The sequence below is a fragment of the Balaenoptera musculus genome, chromosome 16 (genome assembly GCF_009873245.2).
Source record: "Balaenoptera musculus isolate JJ_BM4_2016_0621 chromosome 16, mBalMus1.pri.v3, whole genome shotgun sequence".
NCBI lineage: Eukaryota > Metazoa > Chordata > Mammalia > Artiodactyla > Balaenopteridae > Balaenoptera > Balaenoptera musculus.
In genome coordinates, this window is record NC_045800.1 from 61,474,790 (window position 1) to 61,499,976 (window position 25,187).

Genomic DNA, 25,187 nt, shown 5'->3' on the forward strand with positions numbered 1-25,187 from the left:
TTTTAATTTAAAAATTTTGGGGAGGATTAAAATATTACTAGTTATTGAAGAAATAAATGAATGAGTGAGCAAAATTCAAGTTAGGCCTCAATTCATTGGGCTATTTGTTGGAGTTTTCATCTCTCTACTGAAATTTCCGTTTGTTCAGGCATGCTGTTCACTTTTTTTTTTTTTTTTTTTTGCTAGTTAGCTTGAAGTCCTTATCTGATAGTTCCAACATCTGGCTTATATCTGAGTCCATTTCTGTTGACTGCTTTATCTCCTGAAAGTGGGTTTTTTAATTTGTTTCTTTGTTTCCTGTGTCTAATGGGTTCCAATGAATGCTGGACATTGTGTGTAGCGCAGTACTGTTTTCCGGTTAAGTCGTGCCCACACGTTGCAATGAACGCACCTCTTCTTCTGTCAGGTTCTTAATGTGGCGGGGTGAGGGGGGCGGCTCAATCTAATTTAGGAGTTGAGCTGGGCTGAGGCTTTGTTGTTGCTATAGTTACTTTCATTACAGCACAGACTTCACATTCCTTTAGGAGGAAGGTGCTGTGCCCTTGTGCTTACTTAGTGTGCGGCTCGTGTGCCAGAGAGTTTTTCTGTGTTCCTGCTTTCAATTGCCCCTGCATTCTTATGCCACAGCCCTCTTTCTCTCCACTCTCAGCATTAGACTGCGTGTGTGTGGAGATTCTGTGGTCCTGGTCCAGTCTCAGTCTTAGGCAGGCCCTGTGTGCCTGGGCCTTGGGAGGTGGGACTTTTTCAGTCTCTCCTGAGCCACCTCAGCCTTTTATCTATGGTCGGTCTTGGGCAAGAGTTTCCTGCTTTTTCCTCAGCAGTAGTAGAACTCAGCTTGTTATCAGTGTAGGATTCAGGGTCCAAGAGGGTTTCCTGTCTCTCCCGCAAGAATAGAGGGTTGTCCTATAGTTTCTCCACCTACAAGAATCTTCAACCTGTGCCCTGGGAGCCAAAGGGTTTGCTGCCACTTCGCAGTGGCTTAAGGCTTTTGCTTTGTAAGATAGAAGAGCCTGAGGAAAAAGGTTTGGGGGGAGGTTTATGACCAACTCCTAGCTGCTGCCAATTTCCTCCTTTACTCCTGTACCATCCAGTGGAGCTCTATGATCTCCTGCCCTGTTCCCAGCCTTTCATCGGAGCACCACTAAGCTTGTGGGAAGAACTAGCGAGTACAATCTCCCCTTGTGCCTGAGGCTCCCAAATGACAATACTTGGATTTCAACAGTTTGTTAAAATTTTTCCTGAGTTTTTTCTTACTCTGCAAAGGTCTAAACTTTGTGTTCCATTTCTCCTTGGAACTCAGGTTACTCGGTTGCCTTGCAACCTCAGCTGTCTCATATGCTCAAGAACATTTATGATTTTGTAGATTATCTGCCTTTTTTCCATTGTAAACGTGGAAGCAAAATTCCTTTCAGTTTTTTACATTCTAAGCAGAAGTACAAGTCACACTGAAACTGAAAGGCTGGGCAATTTGGGAAGTCTTAATAAGGTTGGTAAAGGGAGGAATGAATACTAGGTAGGCATCCCACAGTGTCCATTCCAGGTAAAAATATAATTAATAAATACAATTTAGTAATAGGTTTTGTAAAGGAAAGGTTGGCTTGCTTGTTTAAGCAGTATGTATTGATAGGTTAAGAGAGGCTAGGTAATGCTACGGTTATAAACAACTCTAACTTTTAGTAAGTTTACATTATAGAAGTTTATTTTTCACTCAAGCTGCATATCCAGTGGAGACTGTCAAAGCAGTGGAGAGTTTAGGCCTCTGTTCATTGTAGGAACTCAGAGACCTGAACTGATGAAGGTTTCATCTTGATACAGGCTTCCAGGGTAACTGCAACAGTGGGAAGGGAACATGGTGCAACACATTCTGACTTTCAAACATGTTGCTTTCATTGGCCAAAGCAAGTTAGCCACAACTAACTTCAAAGACAGTGAAGAGCAGACCTTTCTGTCTGGGAAGAGAAAAGCCCTAGAATTATTTGGTGAACAACACTAATGAATGCCATGGGGAGGTAACTTTACCTTCCCAACCAACAGCAGAAAGATATGTGCAGTTAATGTGTGGTTGACTCAAGTTGAGCAGAATTAAATCTAAAGAAATCACAGATTAATTTTAAATTAGAACTGCAAGTGGATAGAAAGTCAGAATTTTAGCCCTTATATCAGTTCCTGTAGTGATGTGGAAATCTGCTTAATATTGACAAACTGGTTATTAATTGGCAGAGTAAGTCTGTAGCCTATGATGGTCCCAGCCACTTCAAATCCATTAAGATTCAGAATCAAATTCTTTAGTTTCTCTACAAATTCAGCTCACTATCCCAACTTCCTTATTTGGGTTGTTGTTACCACTATTTGGCCAGTTTTCCAAACTAAAGACCCTGGCACAATTTTTATGTAGCTCATATGTCCTCCCTCATGAGGGTACAAGATGAGGAGTTTGCATGCCTTTTAATATTAAAATTAGAGGTCTTAATGCTTCTATTGTGCTTATTGAGAGAAGATCTTTCCTCCTCTCTAGAGTCCTCTTCCTCAGACAATTCCCATGATTTCAAGAATGCTTACCTGGTGTAAAGGGTCTGTCCTAATAACTACATTCACCTCTAGGAGAGAACAGTGGGAAATTTACTCAGACCCTTGAGAAATGTCATAGTCTTCAGCCACTGTTTCAGTCGTGATCATATACGTAAGTGTATCAGTTTCTTATTGCTGCTGTGACAAATTACCACAAACCTGCTGGCTTAAACAATACAAATTTATTATCTTACAGTTCTGACAGTAGGTCAGAACTCTGACAGTGGTCTCATTGGGCTAAAATCAAAAGTATTGTCAGGGCTGCATTCCTTTCTGGAGGCTCTAGAGGAGAATCCAATTGTTTGCCTTTTCCACTTTCTAGAGGCTTCCCATGTTCCTTGGCTTATGGCGCCCCTCTCTCCATCTTCACGTCAGCAACATATCAAATATCTCACTTTGCTTCCATCCTCGCATCTTTCTCTGATCAGAGCCAGGAAAGGTTCTTAGCTTTAAAAAATCCATTTAATCAGATTGGGCCCACCTGGATAATCCAGGCTAATCTCCCCATATAAAGGTCCTCAATTTAATTATACCTGAAAAGTTCTTTTGCCATGTAAGGTGACATATTCACAGGTTCTAGGGATTAGGATGTGGCCATTGAGGGGCCATTATTCTGCCTGCTACAGTGAGTGTCCCTATTGAGGCCACATGATGGAGGTGGTCTGGCTACCCCATTGCAGCCGCTTTCCTCAGTGCCACAGTGACAGGATATTAGTGACTGGGATGGTTTCTAGTCTCAGCTACATTCTAGAATACCTCATCTCTTGACTTTCGTGTCCTTACTCATGATTAAAAGTAAGTCCCTATCACTCCTAGTTCTAAGACCCATCCCATGTCAAGTGACATGGAAAACTCATATTTTTTTACATTGTGTTTTTACTTTGTTAACGATAAATAATGTAATTTTACTTCACTGTTTAAAATACCTCAATGCCTTCCCATTGTACTTGTTACAGTACTAAGCAGGCCCGGCTGACTGAGCCTTCACATACCGATCATACCAGTTTCTCCCTTGCTTATTGCACTACAATCACACTGAATTTCTTTTAGCTTCTCAAATGCACCAAGCATTTTCCTGTCACACGATTCTCACACATTCTCTTCTCTCTCTTTAGATTGTTCTTATTCACACACTTCTACACTTCGGCTGGCTAACACAGGTCTCAGTTTATGTCAGTTCTTCAGAGACACTTTCCCTCTGTTATGAATCTAAATGATGTCTTTCCTATTATTCTTTTTCATAGCATCTTGTCATTTTCCTTTGTCACATTTGTTTATTTACTTATTTATCTATTTAAGTGTATTGTCGGTTTCCGTAAAAGGACTCCAAGTTCTGTGACAGCAGGAAACATGCCCAGCATTTAGCATTATTTGGGTCATATAGGGAAGTATTTATTGGGTGAATGAATTCCCACTGCCACAAATGTAGGTTTTAACTCTATCCAATAAGTTTATAAATGCTTTAAAATCAGAGACTGTCTAATTAAAGTTTGATCTTCCACAGCCCAGTAGGCAGTGTCTTGGACACAGTGGTAAGCCTTCCATAAATATTTATTCAATGAATCGTGAATTACTAATCTAGATGCCACTTTCTTCTGATTCACATAGCATGATATTTCTAAAATATTGGCTCCATCATCTTAATCCCCTGGTAAAAAACCTATCCACCATTACCTATTTCATCAAATTTAGCTTTATTCACTCTCCTCACTATCAAGTTTATTTTATTTTAATTAATTAATTTCCAGCAAAGGAAGGATTTATTAATATTACTTGCAGCAAGTAAGGAGAACACTTGCTTTCCCAAAGCAGTGTCTCCAAGTATGTAGTATTTTATAATCCTCACAACACATTCAACACTTATTCACTCTCTCAAATAATTTCTAATTGTTTCGTATGTATGAGTGCCTTCAATAAAAGGGTCTATGTCTTCTGTTTTCGCTGCCTTTTTTGTTGGGCACACAACAAAAGTGCTCAATGTCAAGGGAAGAAACCATCATTCAAAATGTGAAATAAAACGTTGATTTATTACTTTCTATGTGTAGAAAAGCACTATGCTTGTTTGACTGTCCCTCTGCTGATCTTATCTTGTTTTTGTGAAAGACAGAGTTCAGGGATTGGCTGACTTTCAAAGGTGAAAGTGGGTTGATGTCCGCTGTGGAAGCATGATTACTCTGCTGGCGAGACTGTTGACAATTGGCTGAATTTCAGAGATGTGCTACTAGAGTAAAGCTGTTGCTGTTTTGGCTAACTTTAAAAAGTGGGAGGCTGTCACTGACTGGCTGGTTTTTCAGAAGATTGTTCATAGGGTTGAGTGGCCATTTATCTATTAATTGAGTTTAAAATCACTTCTGCTCATTAGTTGTTACTGTGGCTACATAATAGGCTTTTCCTAAGAATATAGGACTTTCAATATTTCTTAAAGAAATATTTATTGATTAATTTTTCAGATGTAAAAGAAGAGATTTAATGGTGGTTTACCTCCACTCTAATGTTTGACCATTCAGAGGGGAGTCATGTCATTCTTTTTCTACTCCCCAAGGTATTTGTCATCTTCATTCTAACTAAGCAGGGATGATTGGGTTGAGTAGTCATATGTAGATTTGATATGAAGTGTCCTTTTGGGCAACCAAATGATATTGATAGGGATAGGTTAGAAGTTTCTTTCAGCTTCACAACTCATGATTGATAATGTCATGTAAATTTTTAGGATTGTTGTCACATTTGGGAAAATTTCAAATAATTTTATTTGTATGACTTAATAGAGTTCAGGGCACATCAGTTTTCTTTAAACTGATGACATTCTAACCAGTTTGTTGTGGATAGCCTCATTAAATTCTGACAAAAAAGGACTTACTTTTATTGGCTAAGCATTGATAAGCACTAAACCTTTAATTTTAAAATGTATACATCCAATAATTGGAAGAATTTCTCACAGATTAGCTTTAGGTTCCCAAAGTTTCAACTTAGCTTCTCCACCACTATCCATATATTTTTGATGCTAGAACACAGGACACATTCAAATAGCTATATGGTGTCTGGCCCTGTACCTTTGTTTTATAGTGCTGGGTGGGTCAGTACAGTGGGTGGTAGGAGTATTCTTGGATGCCACTCCTACACTGGGACAGCTGAATATATCTTAACTATACCTGGGAATGACTGTGAATTACAAAAATATATCCCACTAAACTCAAGCCAAATGTATTCTTACTCAAGTTCCCTACAGTTAAATTATAAAAATGCCGTCTAGCCACTCCAACACCACTAGACAAGGGGAAGTGTGATGTAGGGAAAATCAGTGAGGAAAGAATTAGAAGTCTAAAGATTGCCATTAAAATTTTTACTTTCACAAATTTTACAAAAGCATATGACCGTGTGAGCGTATTGTTAGGGCCTCTTCCAGGGTCTTGGAAAGGGCTAGTGCAAATGAAGCCCCCTGAAAATGAAGCTTTCTTAGCTTCACAGTAAATCTGCCTCAAGGTCTGGAGCCATTTTATTTACAGGGTAAAATGCAATTTTCAGAGTCTGCTCTATATAGGGCCAGTGGATACGTTGATTATAGCTCCACTTGAGACCAAGATTTAAAGAAGAGATCTTTGCCTCTTTTGTGTCAAGGGCTCCCTGCTATTTGTTTAGACTAGTGGTTCTCAAACTCTTTGGTCTCATAACCATTTCACACTCCTAAAAAGCATTGAGGACTCCAAAAAGCTTTTATGTGGATCATAACTATCAAAATTTACTGTATTAGGAGTTAAAACAAACATGTAAAATATTTATTTATTCATTTAAAAACAATAATAAATCTGTTACATGTTAAATAACATACTTTTTAATGAAAAATAACTATTTTCCAGAGCAAAAATAATTTAGTGAGAAGAGTGGCGTTATTTTACATTTCTGCAAATCTCTTTAATATCTGGCCTAATAGAAGATTCTCATTCTTATGCGTGCAATATCTTTAGAGTGAAAAAGGCAAATAAATTTTTAGTATGAAATAATTTTGCCCTGTGAACCCCCTGACCACACTCTGAGAACTGCTGATTAGTGGTTCACTATATTTATCACTGTATTTAATTTCTGGTTGCCTACTCTTCCCCAAGTACCCTCTCTATGACTATTTCTGTATCTGTATAATTAACTCCACCTCCTAGATAAGAGTTAAATTTTAATTATTGCTGTGCTTTAGAGCATTCATGGAAAACTTGAGAAACAATTTTTTTTTTCACACACACACACTGTATTTTATTTTTACAAGAGATAAATAAACTGACACCAAGCATTGTAAATGGATGACCGCAACAAAAGCAACAATGATTGCAATTACCAAACACAAAACACACTCATACTATGTCATAATATTGACATTCAGTCCAGTAATCCTCCACTGTAACAGCTCCTTTACTTTGCAGTGAAAATTGATTTGTATATTTTTTGCCTCTGAGTCCTTGTGGGATTTTTTTTTTTTTATTCAAACAGAAAGTCACAAAAATTATACTCATCCTCATCAGTTCACTCAGTCCCATGTAATTAATTTTTTTTTTCATCTTGATCTTTTGTTAGCACTTTTATGAATTCATCAGTTTTCCATTAGAGTTCTGAAAATGCTTATTCATTCAGTTCAGCAGTATAGTCAGTTACCAGAAACCTGTACTTGTCAGAGTCTTTTCCATGAATTCCTTGAAGATGAAACCCTTTTATAGGAACATTTTTGCAAAAGCATCAGAGTACACCCAGAACTGTCTGTAAATGACAAAAGACTTAAAAATGACCACGGTTAAAGATTTGATGAAAGTTCATAATAATGCAATTGACAAGGAAATTTAGTTACTTCTGAGATATACATTTTAAAGTAATAACTAGAATTATGACTTATAACATTTTAATGATTAACAAGTCTTAGAGAAGTCTTTCTTCCCCTTCGCTGACAAGGGAAAAAATATCTCCTACATTGTCTGCTCCCTGATAGTAAGGCTTTCTTCTTTCAGAATTATAATGACTAAGGCAAATATTAGACTAAACACAACGCTGGGTTCCTTATATGCTACAACACCATCTAATGCTTACCAAGCCCTTTCTGTGTGCTAGGCATGGGCTAAGTGCTTTACATACATTATCTCATTTAATTCTCACAACAATGAGGTAGGTACTGTGAGGTACCTACCGTCATTTTCATTTTGCAGATGACATACGGAGAGGTTAATGCCCAAAGTTTTACGGGACTGAGCCGTAAATTGAACCCAGAAAATCTCTGGAGCACGCAGTCTATTATCTACTGATTAAAGTATAAAAATGGGCGATAGGGCGAGATTCACATAAAAAGAGTGTAGGTAAGAGAGGGAGGTTAGTAAAGCAAAAAGCCTCAGGGCCAAGACAGCTGAGATATCAATACAGGATGTAGTGTTATTTTCCACCCGATACGTCTTTTCTGCTTTATTTCCTACGCTTCCATGTTCCTCTTCTCAAATTTAAGATATTTCCTCGCTGGTGGTTTCGTCGTTCAGGCCTGACTGGGGCTGATCCCCAAATTCAGGCGCTAAACAACCTGTTGAAAGAAGCGGGGCAAATCCGAGGTAACCACGGTGACGGTGGCGTGGTGAGAACCCCGCGCAGGCGCGTTACATCCCAGGCGCGCCCGCCGGCCCCTCCTCTGGGCCTCAGACTCCACCAGCTGGTGCGGAGTCCTGGGCGTGGGGCGTGGGCCGCGGGTAGGGGTGGAGAGGGCCCGGGCTGGGCGCCTGCGCAGACGCCGGGACGCTGGTGTGATCGAGCTCACGTAGCGAGGGCTGCAGTCGCCTCCTCCTCAGCGCAGCCGTCGCAGCCTGGAGGTTATAAAAGGGCTAACTGGCTCCCTCTGCTGCTCAGTCGCGCCGCTAGCGGGCTGAGAGAAGGGATTAGTTAGCCGGCGGAGCGCAGGCGACCGGGGACTGAAGAACGCGCAGCCCTCCCGTGCCACTTCCCAGGTGAGACGCTCCTCCGACCTTGGGAACTGAGGCTTAAGTCCTTGGGCAGCCGTGGCCCTTCTCGGATGGCTCTGGTGGTCTGGTCCCTGCCCCCTTTCGTGTTAGGGCTCGGGCTCCCCCAGTTTACTACTAGTGGCTCAGTACCTTCTCCCCTGGAGACTCGGCCCCTCGCCCTGCGCCCCGAGTCTCCTGGGTGCCCCAGAGGTCCTTCTGCCCTCCTCCGTGCTCCTCTTCCCACCGCCTCCCAGGTTGGCGCCCCCGACTGTTGGGGCTGCGGCAACATCAGTCTCCGCCCCGGGGACCAGCACTTTCTTGAATATTCCTTCCTGGGGAGGAATCACCCTGTTGAGTTTTCCGAGCTCCTCTCCTACCTGGTCCTGCCTAAAAAGCTGAGGAGTACGCGAGGGTTTTCGGCCTCCACAGCAGCAGATGGTTAGCGTGTGGCAATGGAGAGCGGTTTTTAAAGCTTATAGCTGATGGGGAAGTGCTCGGGCATTTTTATCCTGCCGAAGAGTCGTGGGGTCTGGGAAGAGGACCTACGCGGGGAAGTTCAGGCTTTACTCATCTGTTGCGCGCAGCGGTGCTGCCGGAGCAGCTGGAGGTAGCCACGGGCGGCGAGTTTCGGGCGGCTTGGTTGAGGAAGTCGGCTGTCAGATCCTCCAGTCAACTGGGAAGCTAATCTTCTTCCTTCCTTCTTCTGCCACATAAATTTTTTAAAGGCACATGAGCTTCTCCCCTCCCCCTCTCTTTCTCTCCGCCAAGTTTGCTGCTTTTAAAAGTCCACATCAGTAAATGGAATTCTTTGGCTGTGTGAGAACTTTGAGTTACGTGGATGGCCCCCAGCTGTATGTTTTAAGGGGGAGGAAGAATGGTTCCATAAGTATGGGACCATTTCTCCTAAATAATCTATTGTATTAAATACAATCAGTTTTTAGACACTAACAATTTAGGCGTTCCGGGTAGAGTGGTGAAGACTTGGAATTTTGCACTGTTTGCTTTAAGAAAGGGATGAAGAAGAAACTAGATCTCCTTTTAGGAATTGATCGAAAAGGCCAAAGCGGCTTGCCAATTTTGACTTAACTGTTTCTGGTTTCTCTGAGAGCTATGGACTTTCCCTTGGAATGCACTCTGAAGGGATGAAATAGCCACTACTGAGTGGGGGAAGGGAAAAGACGTGGCAGCAGTGTTCTTTCATCAACTTTTGCCTTTTTTTTTTTTTTTATAGGTTCGGGGAAGAAACGTATTTCCCTTTTTAGATTTAGATGTAGCTTATGAATGAGGCTAGTCTTTTCCTAAAATAATCTGATGAAATATTCATTCCTCATAGCAGGAACACTGGAATTTAATTTATAAAACATTTAGAAGGGATTTTTCTGATCAAGTATCTATGGAAAAAATGGATACGTTAAGGAGGAAATATTTAAGAAGCTGAAAGTGAACAACCGTGAATAAGGTTTTTTGCCTTGATTTAAAATTTAGACATTCAGCGATTTTTCTTTAACTTTGACACTTAGCCTGTGAATATGATTTCTAAATCTTAACGATGAATTTCAAATTTTATCTTTTCTTTCTGTGGGAAGCATAGAAAGTTTTATCACTTACCTTTGAAAGTCATGTCAGTTTTGGTTTTGGTACATTATGCTTTAAGTCCTGCCAGTATTTTAGATGGCTGATGGCAAATGACTCTTTTTTAAAAAAAATCTATTTTATTTTGTTTATTTATTTTTGGCTGCCTTGGGTCTTCGTTGCTGTGCGCGGGCTTTTCTCTAGTTGCGGCGAGCTGGGGCTACTCTTCGTTGCGGTGCGTGGGCTTCTCATTGCGGTGGCTTCTCTTGCTGTGGAGCACGGGCTCTAGGCGCGCGGGCTTCAGTAGTTGTGGCTCACGGGCTTTGTTGCTCCGCGGCATGTGGGATCTTCCCAGACCAGGGCTCAAACCCGTGTCCCCTGCAGTGGCAGGCAGATTCTTAACCACTGCGCCACCAGGGAAGCCCAGAAATGATTCTTATAGATTTAACACAGTTACTAGGAAAAGAACTACTCTGTGTCTTTAGGTGAATAATGCTTTGATATCTTAAAATGAGTTTTATTTTGAAGTACTGAAAATCAAGGATTTTGGTAAGCGGGTAATTGTATTGGCCATTTTGTATTTTGGTAACTAAAGTAGTAACAAAAAAAAAAAGATGAAAAAATGTGTACAACTTTAATTTATTGCAGAAAAGTTTAGACAGTGTAAAAGACTATTGAAAAAAGAAAGCTTTGTATTACCAGGGTAGTCCAGGTTGTTGCAGGGGAATCTTGGCTTTTTGGTAAGGAGGTGTTAACCTTTTCTAATAGTGCAGAGTGGGTTGTATACTGACAAGCAGTATCTTTCATAGGGCAAATGTGTTCAAGCTCCTGCTTTTATTCCAGTGATGCAGCCATAAAGCTTGTGAGCCTTCACTTCTGTGGAAGGAATGCCTTATTTTACTTAGCAGTTATTAACTGGGAGGGATGTAATTACATCTCTTAGATTTGGAAAGTGTCCCTATGAGATACATAGTAGTAGTTCTCAACCTATTTTGAGGTCATGAAGTCCATTGAGAATCTGACAGAAGGTGTGGACCCTGGGTCCGAGAATGCAAGTACACACATCTGTGTAGAATTTTAATTAGCATTTACAGATACTCTCTCCCTCCACAAGTGCATCTATAAACTGCAAAACCCTAACCCTACAAGAACCAAAAAGTAAAAGGTGTGGAGTAAGGGCATCTAGGTATCTTGAGGCAGGGTTTCTTGAATATTTTTGAAAATTGAGCTGGGCTTGTAAGTCTGACTGGACTTGACTGTATAGATGACCCTAATAAACTTTTGCTAAAAGGGTTTTAACAAAAGTGAGTAAGTTGGAGAATTGTTGAATTGCTAAATTGCCTAGGCAGTCGTACATCATACTGGCCTACCCCAACCCCTTATATGTTGTAACATATCTTTGGTTCTACTCTGAAAGTGGAAAATACTTTAAGGTAAAGAAAAGTAAATTGCACAGGCCCTTGGCATTACACTTTATTGCTCTTCTGACAGTGAGATCTTGAATCTTATAATTACATAATGGGTGTGTGTGTGTGTGCATAAAAAATGAATGTGTAAGAGACAAGCCAAATAAAGTGTGTATGTGTATTTGTGAAAGCTTCATTAGTTAAAGTTTCATTTGTGTTTCTACTCAGTGAAATTTATTTGTATAAATTAAAGGTATCCTCTCATTAGTTTTCTTCTAGCCAAATATTGTGCCTCAATAAAAACTAATGACTCTCAAAGGACTTCATTAAGGTTACTCCAGCGGTTTTGAACTTGATATAATGAAAAACATTCCTTTTCCTGATGTTGCTTTGGATGATCAGTATGACTATTAGTATATTTGGTTGTGTATTGGCAAAAAATACAATATAGAGATTCATGCTTCTTACATAGTTGTCATCAGTGAATGAGTACTATCTTGGACTTCTTCCCCTTCCTGCTTAGTGTTTTATATAAATGTGTTCATGTTTTGGTTTACATATTTTTCACTTAAATAGTGATATTATATCAAAGTAATATACTCAGCCTTTCTTGTTGAGCATTTGAGCTATTTCTTCATTATAAGTAGTGTGAAGAGAAGGCTGTAATTTAGTGCTTTATTTTATCTACCTGTTTAGCTACAGTAAACTTTGACCAGTTTTCTTTCTAGCTGTACTTTTTTTTTTTTTTAGGAAAAGAAAGAACATGACAATAAAATTCTTATATCAGTACTTTTTTCTTCCCACTAAGTGAATTTTCTAGGGGATTGGATTGGGCTCTGAGAAGACTTTTTAATCAACCTGATAACAACTAAAGCACTTTACAATTTATAAAGTGTTGTTTCATAATATTATATAATTTAATCTTTGAAATAATTCTGTGAGGTGGTTTTATATCATCCCCATTTTACAAATAAAGAAACTGAGATTCCAAGTCAAGTAATTTGCCCAAGAATTAGTAGTCAAAATTAGTAGTCAACAGTGAACATTGAGATGAAGCATCAAATGGAAGAATCTTCTGTTATGTCTATAGCAGTGAAGAAATGGATTCTATAAGCATGTTGTAAAAATTATGGGAGAAGATGCTTTTGTAAAGTTTCTGGGGAGTAAGTAATAGAAATAGAAACTTGTAAAGTATTAATCACTAATTTTCAGATGTCTATTTTAATCTATTTTCTGTTTTTCTGAATCTATATTTTTTAAGGTTTTTCACCTCAGTACCTCACACTATTGCCCTTATAATTTCTCAAGCTTTTCAACCATGAACTGTTTTCTGAAAAATTTTAAGAATTTCTGTTACAAAGGGAAATTTGTGTACAAAGAATGTTTAGTTTTAGAGAATGAGAGAAAAAGGTGTTTTCCTGATTCAATATTGTGATCATTAAGTATTAGCATCTGTTACTATGTTCTGAACATTGTGCTGGAAGAATCATGATAACAACATGTTTGAATTAACATACAGAATAGAGGACAGCTACATAGATTTATATGCTTGTTTTATTTGAGAGTGTTTAGTAAATATTGATTAACTGGTTTTAAGTAGGCTCAAGACTTCTCTTACACTCTAATCTTATATTAACTGGATTTTCAGGTCTGATTCTTTCAAACAATGATCAATAAATGATCATTTTAATGCTTCTTAAACCTAGTTGTTGAATTTAGGTCCTCAAAGCATTACTTGCTGTATACATATGGCCTTTGTTCTTGCCCTCTTGTTCCAACAACCTCCCCCCTTTTTTTGAACCCAGACAAGAGTTTATTCATATTCAAAAGTTGCTTGAAGACATTCTCAAATTTGCATACTCTCAAATTTACCAGTCTTTAAACCTCAAAGGTATTTTGAGAATAGATCTCAATTTACTGTTTGAATAAAAAAATCTTAAATAATGATATTTGTGAACAGTAATCATAGCTACCAAGTGATAATGTTTTATAGGTAAATAAAAACACTAACGTATGACATAATAAGGGTGATTACTAATAAAGTAATTGGTATACTGTAACAACTTTATCGAGATATAATGGATATACAGTAAACTGCACACATTTACAGTGTGCAATTGGTATGTTTTGACAAAAGTATATACCCATGAGATTGTCAACACTGTCAAGATAAGGAACATTTTCAACACCTTCAAGAGTTTCCTCATGACTCTTTGTAATCCCTCCCTCCTGCTCCTTCCTGCCCTTTCCTCATCCCCAGGTAACCATTGATCTTTTTCTGACACTTAAGATTTGTTTGTATTTTTGAGAGTTTTCTGTAAATGGACTCATATAGTATGTACTTTGTGCAGTGGGGAGGAGGGTGTCCAGCTTCTTAAACTCAGCATAATTATTTTGAAATTCATCCACGTTGTTATGTGTTCGTTCCTTTTTATTGTTGAGTAGTATTATATTGTATGGATATACCACAAAACTTTTTTTTTTCCGTGTACGAATTGATGGACATTTGCGTTGTTTCCAGCTTTTAATTATTATAAACAGAGTTGCAATGAGCATTCGCAATTCGCAGATAAGTCTTTGGAGGAATATATACTTTCTTTTCTCTTGCATAAATATCTAGTAGTGGAATAGTAACATATGTTATAGGGAAATATTTCTTCCCAGATTGTGGCTTGTATTCATTGTTTTAACAGTGTGTTTCAAAGAGCAGGAACTGTCTCTAATCATGGACAGAATGTCTATGCAGAAAATCGGAAAGATTGTTCAGAAAGCTCCAGCCCTAATAAGTGAATTCTGCAAGGTTGAAGGACAGAATGTCAATACATAACAATCAGTTGTATTTCTATATAATAACAATGAACAATTGGAAATTAAAATTTAAAAGTACCATCTCAATAGCACCAAAACCTATGAAATATTTAGTATTAGCTTTACAAGACATGTGCAAGGTTTGTATAATGAAAATTATAAGACACTGGTGGAAGAAACCAAAGAAGACCTAAATAAATGGAGAGATATGCCATATTCATGGATTGGAAGACAATATTGTTAAGACAACCATTCGTCCAAGCTGATCTATAGATTCAATGCAATTCCAGTCCAAATCCCAGCAGGGTTTCTTACAGAAAGTAATAAGCTGATTCTAAAATTGATATGGAAAAACAAAGGAACTAGAAAAAGGTAAAATAATGTTGAAAAAGAACAAAAAAGTTGGGAAACTCCTGATTTCAACTTACGTTGCTGCGGTACTCAAGGGTAAAGATAGAGAAAAGATAGATCAATGGAACAAAACAGAGAATTCAGACACACAAAATGGTCAGTTCGTTTTTGACAAGGGTATTAAGGCAATTCAATAGAGAAAGGATAATCTGGAATAGTTAGACGTTCATATGCAAAAACTGTCTTATTTGGGCGTCTGATATCCTCTGTTGGACACTGGGCAGCCCCTTGCCCAGAAATTTATATAAATCTTGGGACAGATGACATAAAGGCACCAATGGATATGAAATATGAAATAAAGTTTACTCACACAGTCAACTGAAAAAGGATTCCTCACGGAGAGGTCTTAGGTTTAGTCCAGAATGAAGCAAAAGTGAAGAAGGGCGGTTGGGTTTAATTTTTATTGTGGCCAGAAGGAGTGTGATAGTTCCCATGTGTGGGATTTACATGGTTTTAGCTTCCCACTGACGCCCAAGGAGGCAATGGCTGGGCTTTCTTACTGACTTATCCAGATGTGGGGCAAAAGGGAGAGGGAAGTGGGGCTTTAAGGCAATGAGCACTCAAACGTCAAAAGAATACTTTTCTTTATTATAGCCTCAGTGCAAAAATTCCTCACTGTCTGTGCAAAAACTAGTTCAAAGTCGTTCGTAGACCTCGAGATATGACCTAAAGCTAGAAAATAACTTGAAGAAAATATAAGACAAAATCTTTTTGAGACCTTGGATCAGGCAAAGATTTTTTTTTTTAATCACCAAAAAATTAGACACCAAAAGCGTGATCCATAAATGAATAAATTGATAAATTCAACTTCATCAAAATTAAGAACTTCTGCTGTTTGAAACAGTGTTATGAGAATGAAAAGACAAGTCACAGACTGGGAGTTAATATTCCCCTAACACATATCTGACAAAAGACTTGTATCCAGAATATATAAAGAACTCACAAAATTCAGTAGTAAGTGAACAACCTAATAAAAATTTGACAGAAGATTTAAGTAGAAACTTTACCGCAAAGACCTATGGACAGCAAATAAATATACCAGAAGATATTAAACATCATTAGTAATTGCAGAATTGCAAATTAAAACCACACTGAGATACCAGTATACACTTAAGTGAGAAAATTAATTGAGACATTAAGAAGAATGAAAGAAAAAAGGAAAAATAACAATACCAAATGCTGATAAGAATGTGGAGCGGGCTTCCCTGGTGGCGCAGCGGTTAAGAATCTGCCTGCCAATGCAGGGGACACGGGTTCGAGCCCTGGTCTGGGAAGTTCCCACATGCCACGGAGCAACTAGGCCCGTGAGCCACAACTACTGAGCCTGCGCATCTGGAGCCTGTGCTCCGCAACGGGAGAGGCCGAGACAGTGAGAGGCCCGCGCACCGCGATGAAGAGTGGCCCCCACTCGCCGAAACTGGAGAAAGCCCTCGCACAGAAACGAAGACCCAACACAGCCAAAAATAAATAAATAAATTTAAAAATTAAAAAAAAAAAAAAAAAAGAATGTGGAGCAGTTGGAGCTTTCATCCGTTGCTGATGGCAGTGCAAATGGTATAGTGACTTTAACATTTGGCAGTTCTTTATAAAGGTAAACATATGCTTACCATACAACCCAGCATCCCTACTCCTGGATTTACCAGGAGTTTTTTAAGCTGTTTTTAAAATAGCTTTATTGAGATACAGTTCACATACCATACAATTTACCTCTTAAAGTGCTTTTAATACATGCACAGAGTTGGTGTAACCATCATAACAATCAATTTTAGTACTTCTTTTTTTATCACTCCAAAAAGAAACATCAGATCCATTAGCAATCACTCTCCTCCCCCTCCCCCAGCCCTAGGCAACCACTAATGTACTTTTTATGTCTGTAGATTTTTTTCACTTAACATAATGTTTTCGAGGTTCATTTGCGTTATACCATGTATCAGTACTTCATTTCTTTTTATGACCAAATAACATTCCATTGTATGAATATATCATATTTTATTTATTCATCATTTGATGGACATTTGGGTTGCTTCCACCTTTTTGGCTATTATTAATAATGCTGCTATGAACATTCATATACAAATATTTCTGTGGATATGTGCTTTCATTTGTTTTGGGTATAGACTTAGGAGTGGAATTGTTGGGTCATATGGTAACTCTATGTTTTTAGGAACTGAAAAACTGTTTTCCAAAGTAGCTACACCATTTTACATTCCCATCAGCAGTGTATGAGAGTTCCAGTTTCTTCACATCCTTGTCAACGCTTATTTTCTTTTTTACTACAGCTGTCCTAGGGGCTGTGAAGTGATATCTCATTGTGGTATTTGATTTGCATTTCCATAATGATTAATGATGTTGAGTGTTTTTTCATGTACTTATTGGCCATTTGTATCTTCTTTGGAGAAATGTCTCTTCAAATCCTTTTCCCATTTAAAAAATGGAGTATTTTTAATTATTTTTACTGTTGGGTTCTAAGAGTTCTGTATATATTCTGGGTATTAAACTTTTGTTAGAGATATGATTTATAATTTTTTTCCCATTCTGTAGGTTGTCTTTTCACTTTCCTGAAGAATGAAAGTTTTAAATTTTGATGAAGTCCAATTTAATTTTTTCCTTGGCTTCTTGTGCTTTAGGTGTTATATCTAAGAAATTGTTGTCTAGGTGTATGTATAATTGCCTAATCAAGGTTATGAAGATTTACACCTCTTTTTTTCCTAAGAGGTTTATAGTTTTAAATTTCATAATAATCTTTGCTACATTTTGAGTTAATTTTAGGGTCAGTTTAAAGTTTTCTTAGTTTATTCCCAGGTAATTAACATATTTGTTGCTGTTGCAAATGAGATAATTTTTCTGTTGCTTCCTGTGATTGGTTCTTGTTTGTATGAAAAGGTCCTTTTCTAAACGGAATGCTCTTTCTTTCTAAATGATAATTTTTCAAGTAGTATAGCTTGCTTTAAAAATTCAGTCTTCAATGAAGTTTCATTGAAAGCTATGCTTTTGGAATAGTTTGCTTCACCACATATTCCTTACTTAAGCTTAAAAAATCTAAAATGTATATTGTACGAGATTTTATTTTCCACTTGTATCCTAAGGGTGGTGGCGAAGACACTACAGTTGCCTTTTCAGGACTTCCTCTGAAAATCAAAAATAGATGCAATTTGTTTTGGAGCAAAAGGGATTGATGGTGGTATTATGCCAACTAGTAGAGGTGTGGTTGATCATTTGGATTTTGCTATCTCTGTCTATGATTTGAATTTGTCTCTTCACTTCAGTGCTACTTTGACTTCGTTTTTTAGCTCGCTTATTTATTTATAGAAATACAAATTTTCTATTAAAAATGTTTATTAAAATGCAGAAGTTGAGTGAATAGAATTGACTGTGATCCCAACTCTCAGATAGTTGTTAACATTTTTTGAGTTCTTTTAATTACTATATAAAGTTTTAAGCTTTTTACATATATATCCAAGTATATTCTAAATTAGGCTTTAAACTTTCCCATATTTATGTTTAGCACTCTCCAAATTAGAAAACAAACCTAGTTTTAAGAGTTTAGGTCTCTATCCGTGGTGGCACAGTGGTTAAGAATCCGCTGCCAATGCAGGGGACACCAGTTCGAGCCCTGGTCCGGGAAGATCCCACGTGCTGTGGAGCAACTAAGCCCATGCGCCACAACTACTGAGCCTGTGCTCTAGAGCCCGCAAGCCACAACTACTGAGCCCACGAGCCACAACTACAGAAGCCCGTGCGCCTAGAGCCCGTGCTCTGCAACCACAGAGCCACCACAATGAGAAGCCTGCACACCACAACGAAGAGTAGCCCTCACGTGCCGCGACTAGAGAAAACCTGCGTGCAACAACGAAGACCCAGTGCAGCCAAAAATAATAAATAAATTAAAAAAAAAAACAGTTTAAGTCTCTAAAGAATAGCTGCTTTTTATATTACTGCTGTTTTTTAAATATTCTAACCAATATTTATTGATATTCATGTTATGAAATACATAGTTTCATTAATATAACCAGTTTATACAACCAAGAGAAAATACTGTAAATTATTCAAATGAGAAATGTATAGACTTTGTTAATATTTGGAAATACCAGCATTTATAAGCAACAAGGAAAGCATGTATAATTTAATGTTTACTTCTTTTCCTTCTTCCCTTCCACTGCCTCTGTCCACTTTCTTCTCCCACTCAAATTCCTAAATTACAAAGACTGTGCATTTGTTTGCTAGTAGATTGGGCTGCTTGGTCCTTCTCACTGCCTTAGCCCAGGGTTGAGGTTGCCTGGGCTTCCCACAACTCTCCAAGTCTTTTCTTTTTCCATGTCCCTTGAGACACCCTTGGCAACATATCCAGCTATTCTTGAGCTCTTGCCCCACATTCAAAAGTAACATGTCTTAAGTGTCTTCGATGTGTCAGGCATCCTCCAAGGCACTTTCATCTGAAGTACTGCTGTTTTTTTGGCCGCGCCGCGCAGCATGCGGGATCCTACTTCCCTGACCAGGGATCAAACCCGTGCCCCCTGCAGTGGAAGCACAGAGTCTTAACCACTGGACCACCAGGGAAGTCCCTGCTGATCTTTTATTACTGGCTGGCAGTCAAGTTTGGCCTCATATTTGATACCTTACCTTTTTGCTTATTCTGCTTCTAGTTAAAGGGACCACCAAATAAAAGTGGACATTATTGATGAATTTTACTAAATTGCAGGACTCTTAGTATCACTTATGGTAAATTGTTTTTCTACCCTGGGAACAAGAATCCTGAACTTTTATCCTGTATTGGGAAATGTATGCATTACTAACTAAAGTGTTTGAAATAGTTGAGAGGTATACTATACAGTTTAAAATACACAGTTTAAAAGTCAGTGAAGAATGGCACCGCTTTAATTATAAATAAGATTCATTTCTTTCTCAAATCTTCCTCTCAGCCTACATTTATTTTTAAAATGTTTCTGGTTTAGGGGAACTTGACTTTCCTAGTTGAAACAGAAACTTTAAACATTGAGTTTAACTTCAATTGTGAATCCAATTTAAATCTTTTTTTTTAAATGGATTAAAATCATATTTATTCTTAAACTTTGTATCTCAGATATAGAAGTAGCATGTATTGGATCTCCAAAATTAAGAAAAACATTTAAAAGATCATTGAAAAATATCGCTTTCTAGTGCTAGGGAATAGAGAGGGGTAAATATATGAGAATTATTTACCTTATTATTTAGTTTGCCTCTAAAAATATTAACTACAGGGTTGATGAGAGAAACTGTATTAATTAGGACTCTGGCTTAAACAGAAATCCAACTCATACTAGTCCATAATGGAATTTATTTAAGTGTTGTGGGGATAGGGAGTTGTCTTAACAAAAGAGGTCAGGAGTGTGATTAAACTTCAAGAATAATTGGAACATGAGAATATTTTTTTCTGTCTCTTGTCTGTCTTCTCTGCGTTATTTGCTTCATTTTAAAACCTTTCCAGATAAGCTTCATTCACTTGGTCCCTAACTTCTCCTGAGCTTTATTTATAAAATAGTTGAGGCATTCAAAGAGTGCCTGCCACTTCTTTCTCAGTTTCATTTTCAAATTTTCCAGCAAAGAACTTTGAATGGCTACTTAGTCAGGGAGAAGTATCATGCTATATACCATGACTGGTAAAACTATGGGGATGAATTAAAGATAGACTGGGGGAGTAAAAAAAGGTAGAAGGGGGCAGTTTCCAGAAGAGTAGGGGTGGTTGAGGTGCCATATAGGGAGAAACGGGTATGTGTTTTTGAAATGATCTTATCTTCAGATTACTTCTGACAGGGAAGACTTTGAACTTTGGAAGAACCTCCAAAAGAAAGCCTATGTAGCACTTTCAGTTAAGGGCAATATCTTGATTTAGAGGTTCTTTTCAACTAAATCCTGAACTGTTTTTCCATTGGAATGATGCCAAAGACTGGGTTCACTGCTCAGTTACAGAAAGTTGTGGCAAAGAGGCTAGTATGATTTCTGAGTTTTTTGTTTGTTTGTTTTTTTGTTTTTTTTAATAACAACTCTTTTTAAAAAAAATTTATTTATTTTTGGCTGCGTTGGGTCTTCATTGCTGCACGCTGGCTTTCTCTAGTTGCGGCGAGTGGGGGCTACTCTTCGTTGCGGTGCACAGCTTCTTACTGTGGTGGCTTCTCTTGTTGTGGAGCATGGGCTCTAGGCGCATGGGCTTCAGTAGTTGCAGCACACAGGCTCAGTAGTTGTAGCTCACGGGCTCTAGAGCACAGGCTCAGTAGTTGCGGAGCACGGGCTTAGTTGCTCCGTGACCTGCGGGATCTTCCCGGACCAGGGATCGAACCCGTGTCCCCTGCATTGGCAGGCGGATTCTCAACCACTGCGCCACCAGGGAAGCCCTGATTTCTGAGTTTTTGATCAAAAGGTTGCTCATACCATTAAAGCACTCATCCATCGTATTTTAAGTGTGTACTAGAGATGCATCTCACTCTCTTTAGGAGCAGATGTATGACTAGAATTCATAGAGTTAAAACAAATGGCAATTTACAGAGGGATAATAGGGAAGAACAGAAACATAACTAGTTCTATTAGTAATCACTCTTAGTTGTCTTGGAAAATCCATCCTGCTTATATGGTAGAGACATGCTGTCTTGATGTATATACTACATTGCAGTGGCCTGAATTAGAAGCCTGAATGTGTGTTGGTTTTTTGTGTTGACCAAAAACTGTCAGAAAGATTAAAGTCTAACACAGATGTCAGGAAAACCAACAGTTGAATATGGAATTTGTATGAGGAAAAATAAACTTAAAGCTGGAGCCCTCTAAAAGAAGGCTTGGAACAGTTGTGGAAGGTGTGGAGAGACTGACTGTTAGAAAGAGCCCTGTGGAAAATGTTTTGTGTCAGAGAAAGTTTAGATTAGAATAACAAGCATTTTTTAGTCCGCCTTATTAATTTTTGAGTGATTTGTCTGGGAAAGACAAACTTTTAAATGTTGCAACTTTTTTCTTGGAAGGAAAATGTTAGACTAAAAGGCTAATAGAATTATTTGCCAGATGCCCTGTTCTAGTAATACATTGAATAACTTGAACATACAATTCAGTGAATCCTGATAACTCAAAGTCGTAAACATTTAGAATGTAGCAGAACTGTTTTCAAATCTGTTCCCAGGTTTGATTGATCTGTGAGTATGTGGGACTGGACTCTCCTGGAAGAGAAGGACTGTAGGAAAGTTTCAGATAAATAGTACACTTTGCAATTTATTTTTGTCCAGGTCTACCTGAGAATATGTTTCCCAGGTTGTTGTTGTTGTTGTTTCTTTATAGTTTTAAAAATATTATATTCATGTATGTCAAACATTACATGTAATATACATGTGTGTTATAAAAATTAGATAAAAAACACTCACGAACCTACCATCTAGCCAAGAACCAAAATATTATCAGTAATTTATCTGTACTGTTTTAGCACTAAATTTTATATCAGTATAAATTTGTCTTTGTATCTTTGACTCTTCTTTGGCTTTGTTTTCTTTCCCCTTTCCTCCCCTCCCTCCCTTTCTTTCATCAGGTCCTCTCAGGGATCTGAGATTTACCTTTCTTTTAAAGGAGATTGCATCCTCTTTAACCCATTTAAATTCTATTTCAAGCTTGTTTGAGGGTTTAGAAAGAAGGTGTCTTACTTTTTTTTAATTAATTTTTATTGGAGTATAGTTGCTTTACAGTGTTGTGTTAGCTTCTACTGCACAGTATATCTTACTATTTTTATTTATTTATTTATTTATTTATTTATTTATTTATTTGTTTATTTATTTATTTTTGGCCGTGTTGGGTCTTCGTTTCTGTGTGAGGGCTTTCTCTAGTTGCGGCAAGCGGGGGCCACTCTTCATCGCGGTGCGCGGGCCTCTCACTGTCGTGGCCCCTCTTGTTGCGGAGCACAGGCTCCAGACGTGCAGGCTCAGTAGTTGTGGCTCACGGGCCTAGTTGCTCCGTGGCATGTGGGATCCTCCCAGACCAGGGCTCAAACCCGTGTCCCCTGCATTGGCAGGCAGATTCTCAACCACTGCGCCACCAGGGAAGCCCTATCTTACTATTTTTAATAAAACCCTAATGTCTTTTGGGATGCTTTACTCTTAGTTGCATATAATGATTTGCTTTGCAAGCTGGTAACTGAGTGAAGGTGGTAATAAGTGGAAGTGAGACATCATAAGTAAAGAAACCATTATGTTTTAAAAACCTGTGATTGATAAAGATATGCTTGCCTATTAACATGTCACTTAAGGTTTCTGAAAGAATGTGGATTAGACATAGTATTAAAACAGATTAGAGGAAGCATTCCCTAGATTAATTAGAAATTCAATGACATGTTCCAAAAAATAAGTTAAAGTAAAATGTATTTTAAAGGCAGAGAGCACCTGTTGTGTGATTTCAAGGGGTGGTTGTATCCTGTGGTTCTCAAAGTGTGATCCCCAGAGCAGTAGCAGCAGCAGCATCACCTGAGAACTTGCATAAATGATCTAGGTACCTCAACCTTTAGGTGATCTGATACAGCTAAAGTTTAGAACCACTGCTGTATAGGCTACCTTCACTTTTATTAACTAGCTTACGTTGGCATGGTAATTTGGAGTAATGCTGTGAGGGTCTGAACTTTCTATTGCAAGTGACAGAAATCCAACATGAACTAGTTTAAGAAAAAGGGAATTTACAGGCTCCCTTAGCTGAGTTGGAAGATTATTGGGATAGCTCACAGATTCATAGCAGTAATTGTAAGAATCAGGACTGTGGAGCTTGTAAAGCTGTTCGTCTCTGCATAACTTTGTCCTGTTTATAGATTAGGTTCCTATCTATCCTTGTCAAGTGGGAAAGATGGTCACAGGCAGCTCCAGATTCACATCCTCTGAACTTAGCAATTCAGAAAGAGCTGCTTTTTACCATTTCACAAGCCCACTCCTCAACTGTTATGTTCGTGGGAATGAGAGTCAATGACTGCCTTAGCCTGGGTCATTTGTCTGTTTCTAGGAGGAAGGAGAATAGAAAAGTATGCTACTCTGACAATGTACAATAGTTCACTACTTGATACCTGGGTTGCTTTCAAATAAGCTTAACAGTCTTTGAAGCAGAGAAATCTAGAGGTTTATAGAGTTAGAAAATGGGACATGCTCAAACGTGTTAGCCACTTTATTGTGTTAGAGTGTAGTTAAGCATTTCATTAAAGGCTTACAGTGCCATAATATGGAAGTTGATGTTTTAGGTTTATTATTTTGAATAGAGTTAATTTTTGTCATTATAAAAGTAAATATAATTAGAGAAATGCAAATCAAAACTACAATGAGGTACCACCTCACACCGGTCAGAATGGCCATCATTAAAAAGTCTACAGGGCTTCCCTGGTGGCGCAGTGGTTAAGAATCTGCCTGCCAATGCAGGGGACACGGGTTCGAGCCCTGATCTGGGAAGATCCCACATGTCACGGAGCAACTAAGCCCATGCACCACAACTACTGAGCCTGCGCTCTAAAGCCCGTGAGCCACAACTACTGAGCCCACGTGCCACAACTACTGAAGTCCATGTACCTAGAGCCTGTGCTCTGCAACAAGAGAAGCCACCGCAGTGAGAAGCCCGCGCACCACAACAAAGAGTAGCCTCCACTCGCCACAACTAGAAAAAGCCTGCATGCAGCAACGAAGACCCAGCGCAGCCAAAAATAAATAAAAAACAAATTAAAAAAAAAAAAGTCTACAAATAACAGATGCTGGAGAGGATGTGGAGAAAAGGGAACCCTCCTACACTGTTGGTGGGAATGTAAGTTGGTGCAGCCACTATGGAGAACAGTGTGGAGGTTCCTCAGAAAACTAAAAATATTGTAGAATTAGCATATGATCCAGCAGTCCCACTCCTGGGCATATACCTGGACAAAACTATAATTAAAAAAGATAATGCACCCCTGTGTTCATAGCAGCACTGTTCACAATAGCTAAGACACGGAAACAACCTAAATGTCCATCAACAGATGAATGGATAAAGAAGATTGGTACATATATACAATGGACTACTACTCAGCCATAAAAAAAGAAAGAAATAGGATTTCCCTGGTGGCTCAGTGGTTAAGAATCTGCCTGCCAATTCAGGGGACACGGGTTAGAGCCCTGGTCTGGGAAGATCCCACATGCTGTGGAGCAACTAAGCCCGTGCGCCACAACTACTGAGCCTGCGCTCTAGAGCCCACGAGCCACAACTACTGAGCCCACATGCCTAGAGCCTGTGCTCTGCAACAAGAGAAGCCACTGCAATGAGAAGCCCATGCACTGTGACAAAGAATAGCCCCCGCTCGCTGCAACTAGAGAAAGCCCGCACACAGCAACAAAGACCCAGTGCAGCCAAAAAGAAAGGAAGGGAGGGAGAGAGGAAGGAAGGAATTTCTGCTTAAAGAAAGAAAAAAAAAACAACGAAATAATGCCATTGCAGCAACATGGATGCCACTAGGGGTTATCATACTAAGTGA

General features: G+C 38.7%; 1 protein-coding gene across 2 annotated transcripts in view; it reads left to right on the forward strand.

Annotated features, from left to right (window-relative positions):
• The first annotated feature begins 8,300 nt into the window (after positions 1–8,300).
• The window catches only part of P4HA1 (prolyl 4-hydroxylase subunit alpha 1), an 86,227-nt gene continuing 69,340 nt past the window's right edge, over positions 8,301–25,187 (forward strand). Inside the window, exon 1 of one of the 2 annotated variants that reach the window (XM_036829762.1) lies at positions 8,301–8,528. Coding sequence is in view for 1 of the 2 variants with exons in the window: in XM_036829761.1 (XP_036685656.1) it covers positions 8,594–8,960 (367 nt within the window). In the remaining variant the exon portion in view is untranslated. Of the gene's footprint in view, positions 8,529–8,574; positions 8,961–25,187 lie in introns of those variants that run through there. The other variant, XM_036829761.1, reaches the window with a different exon arrangement.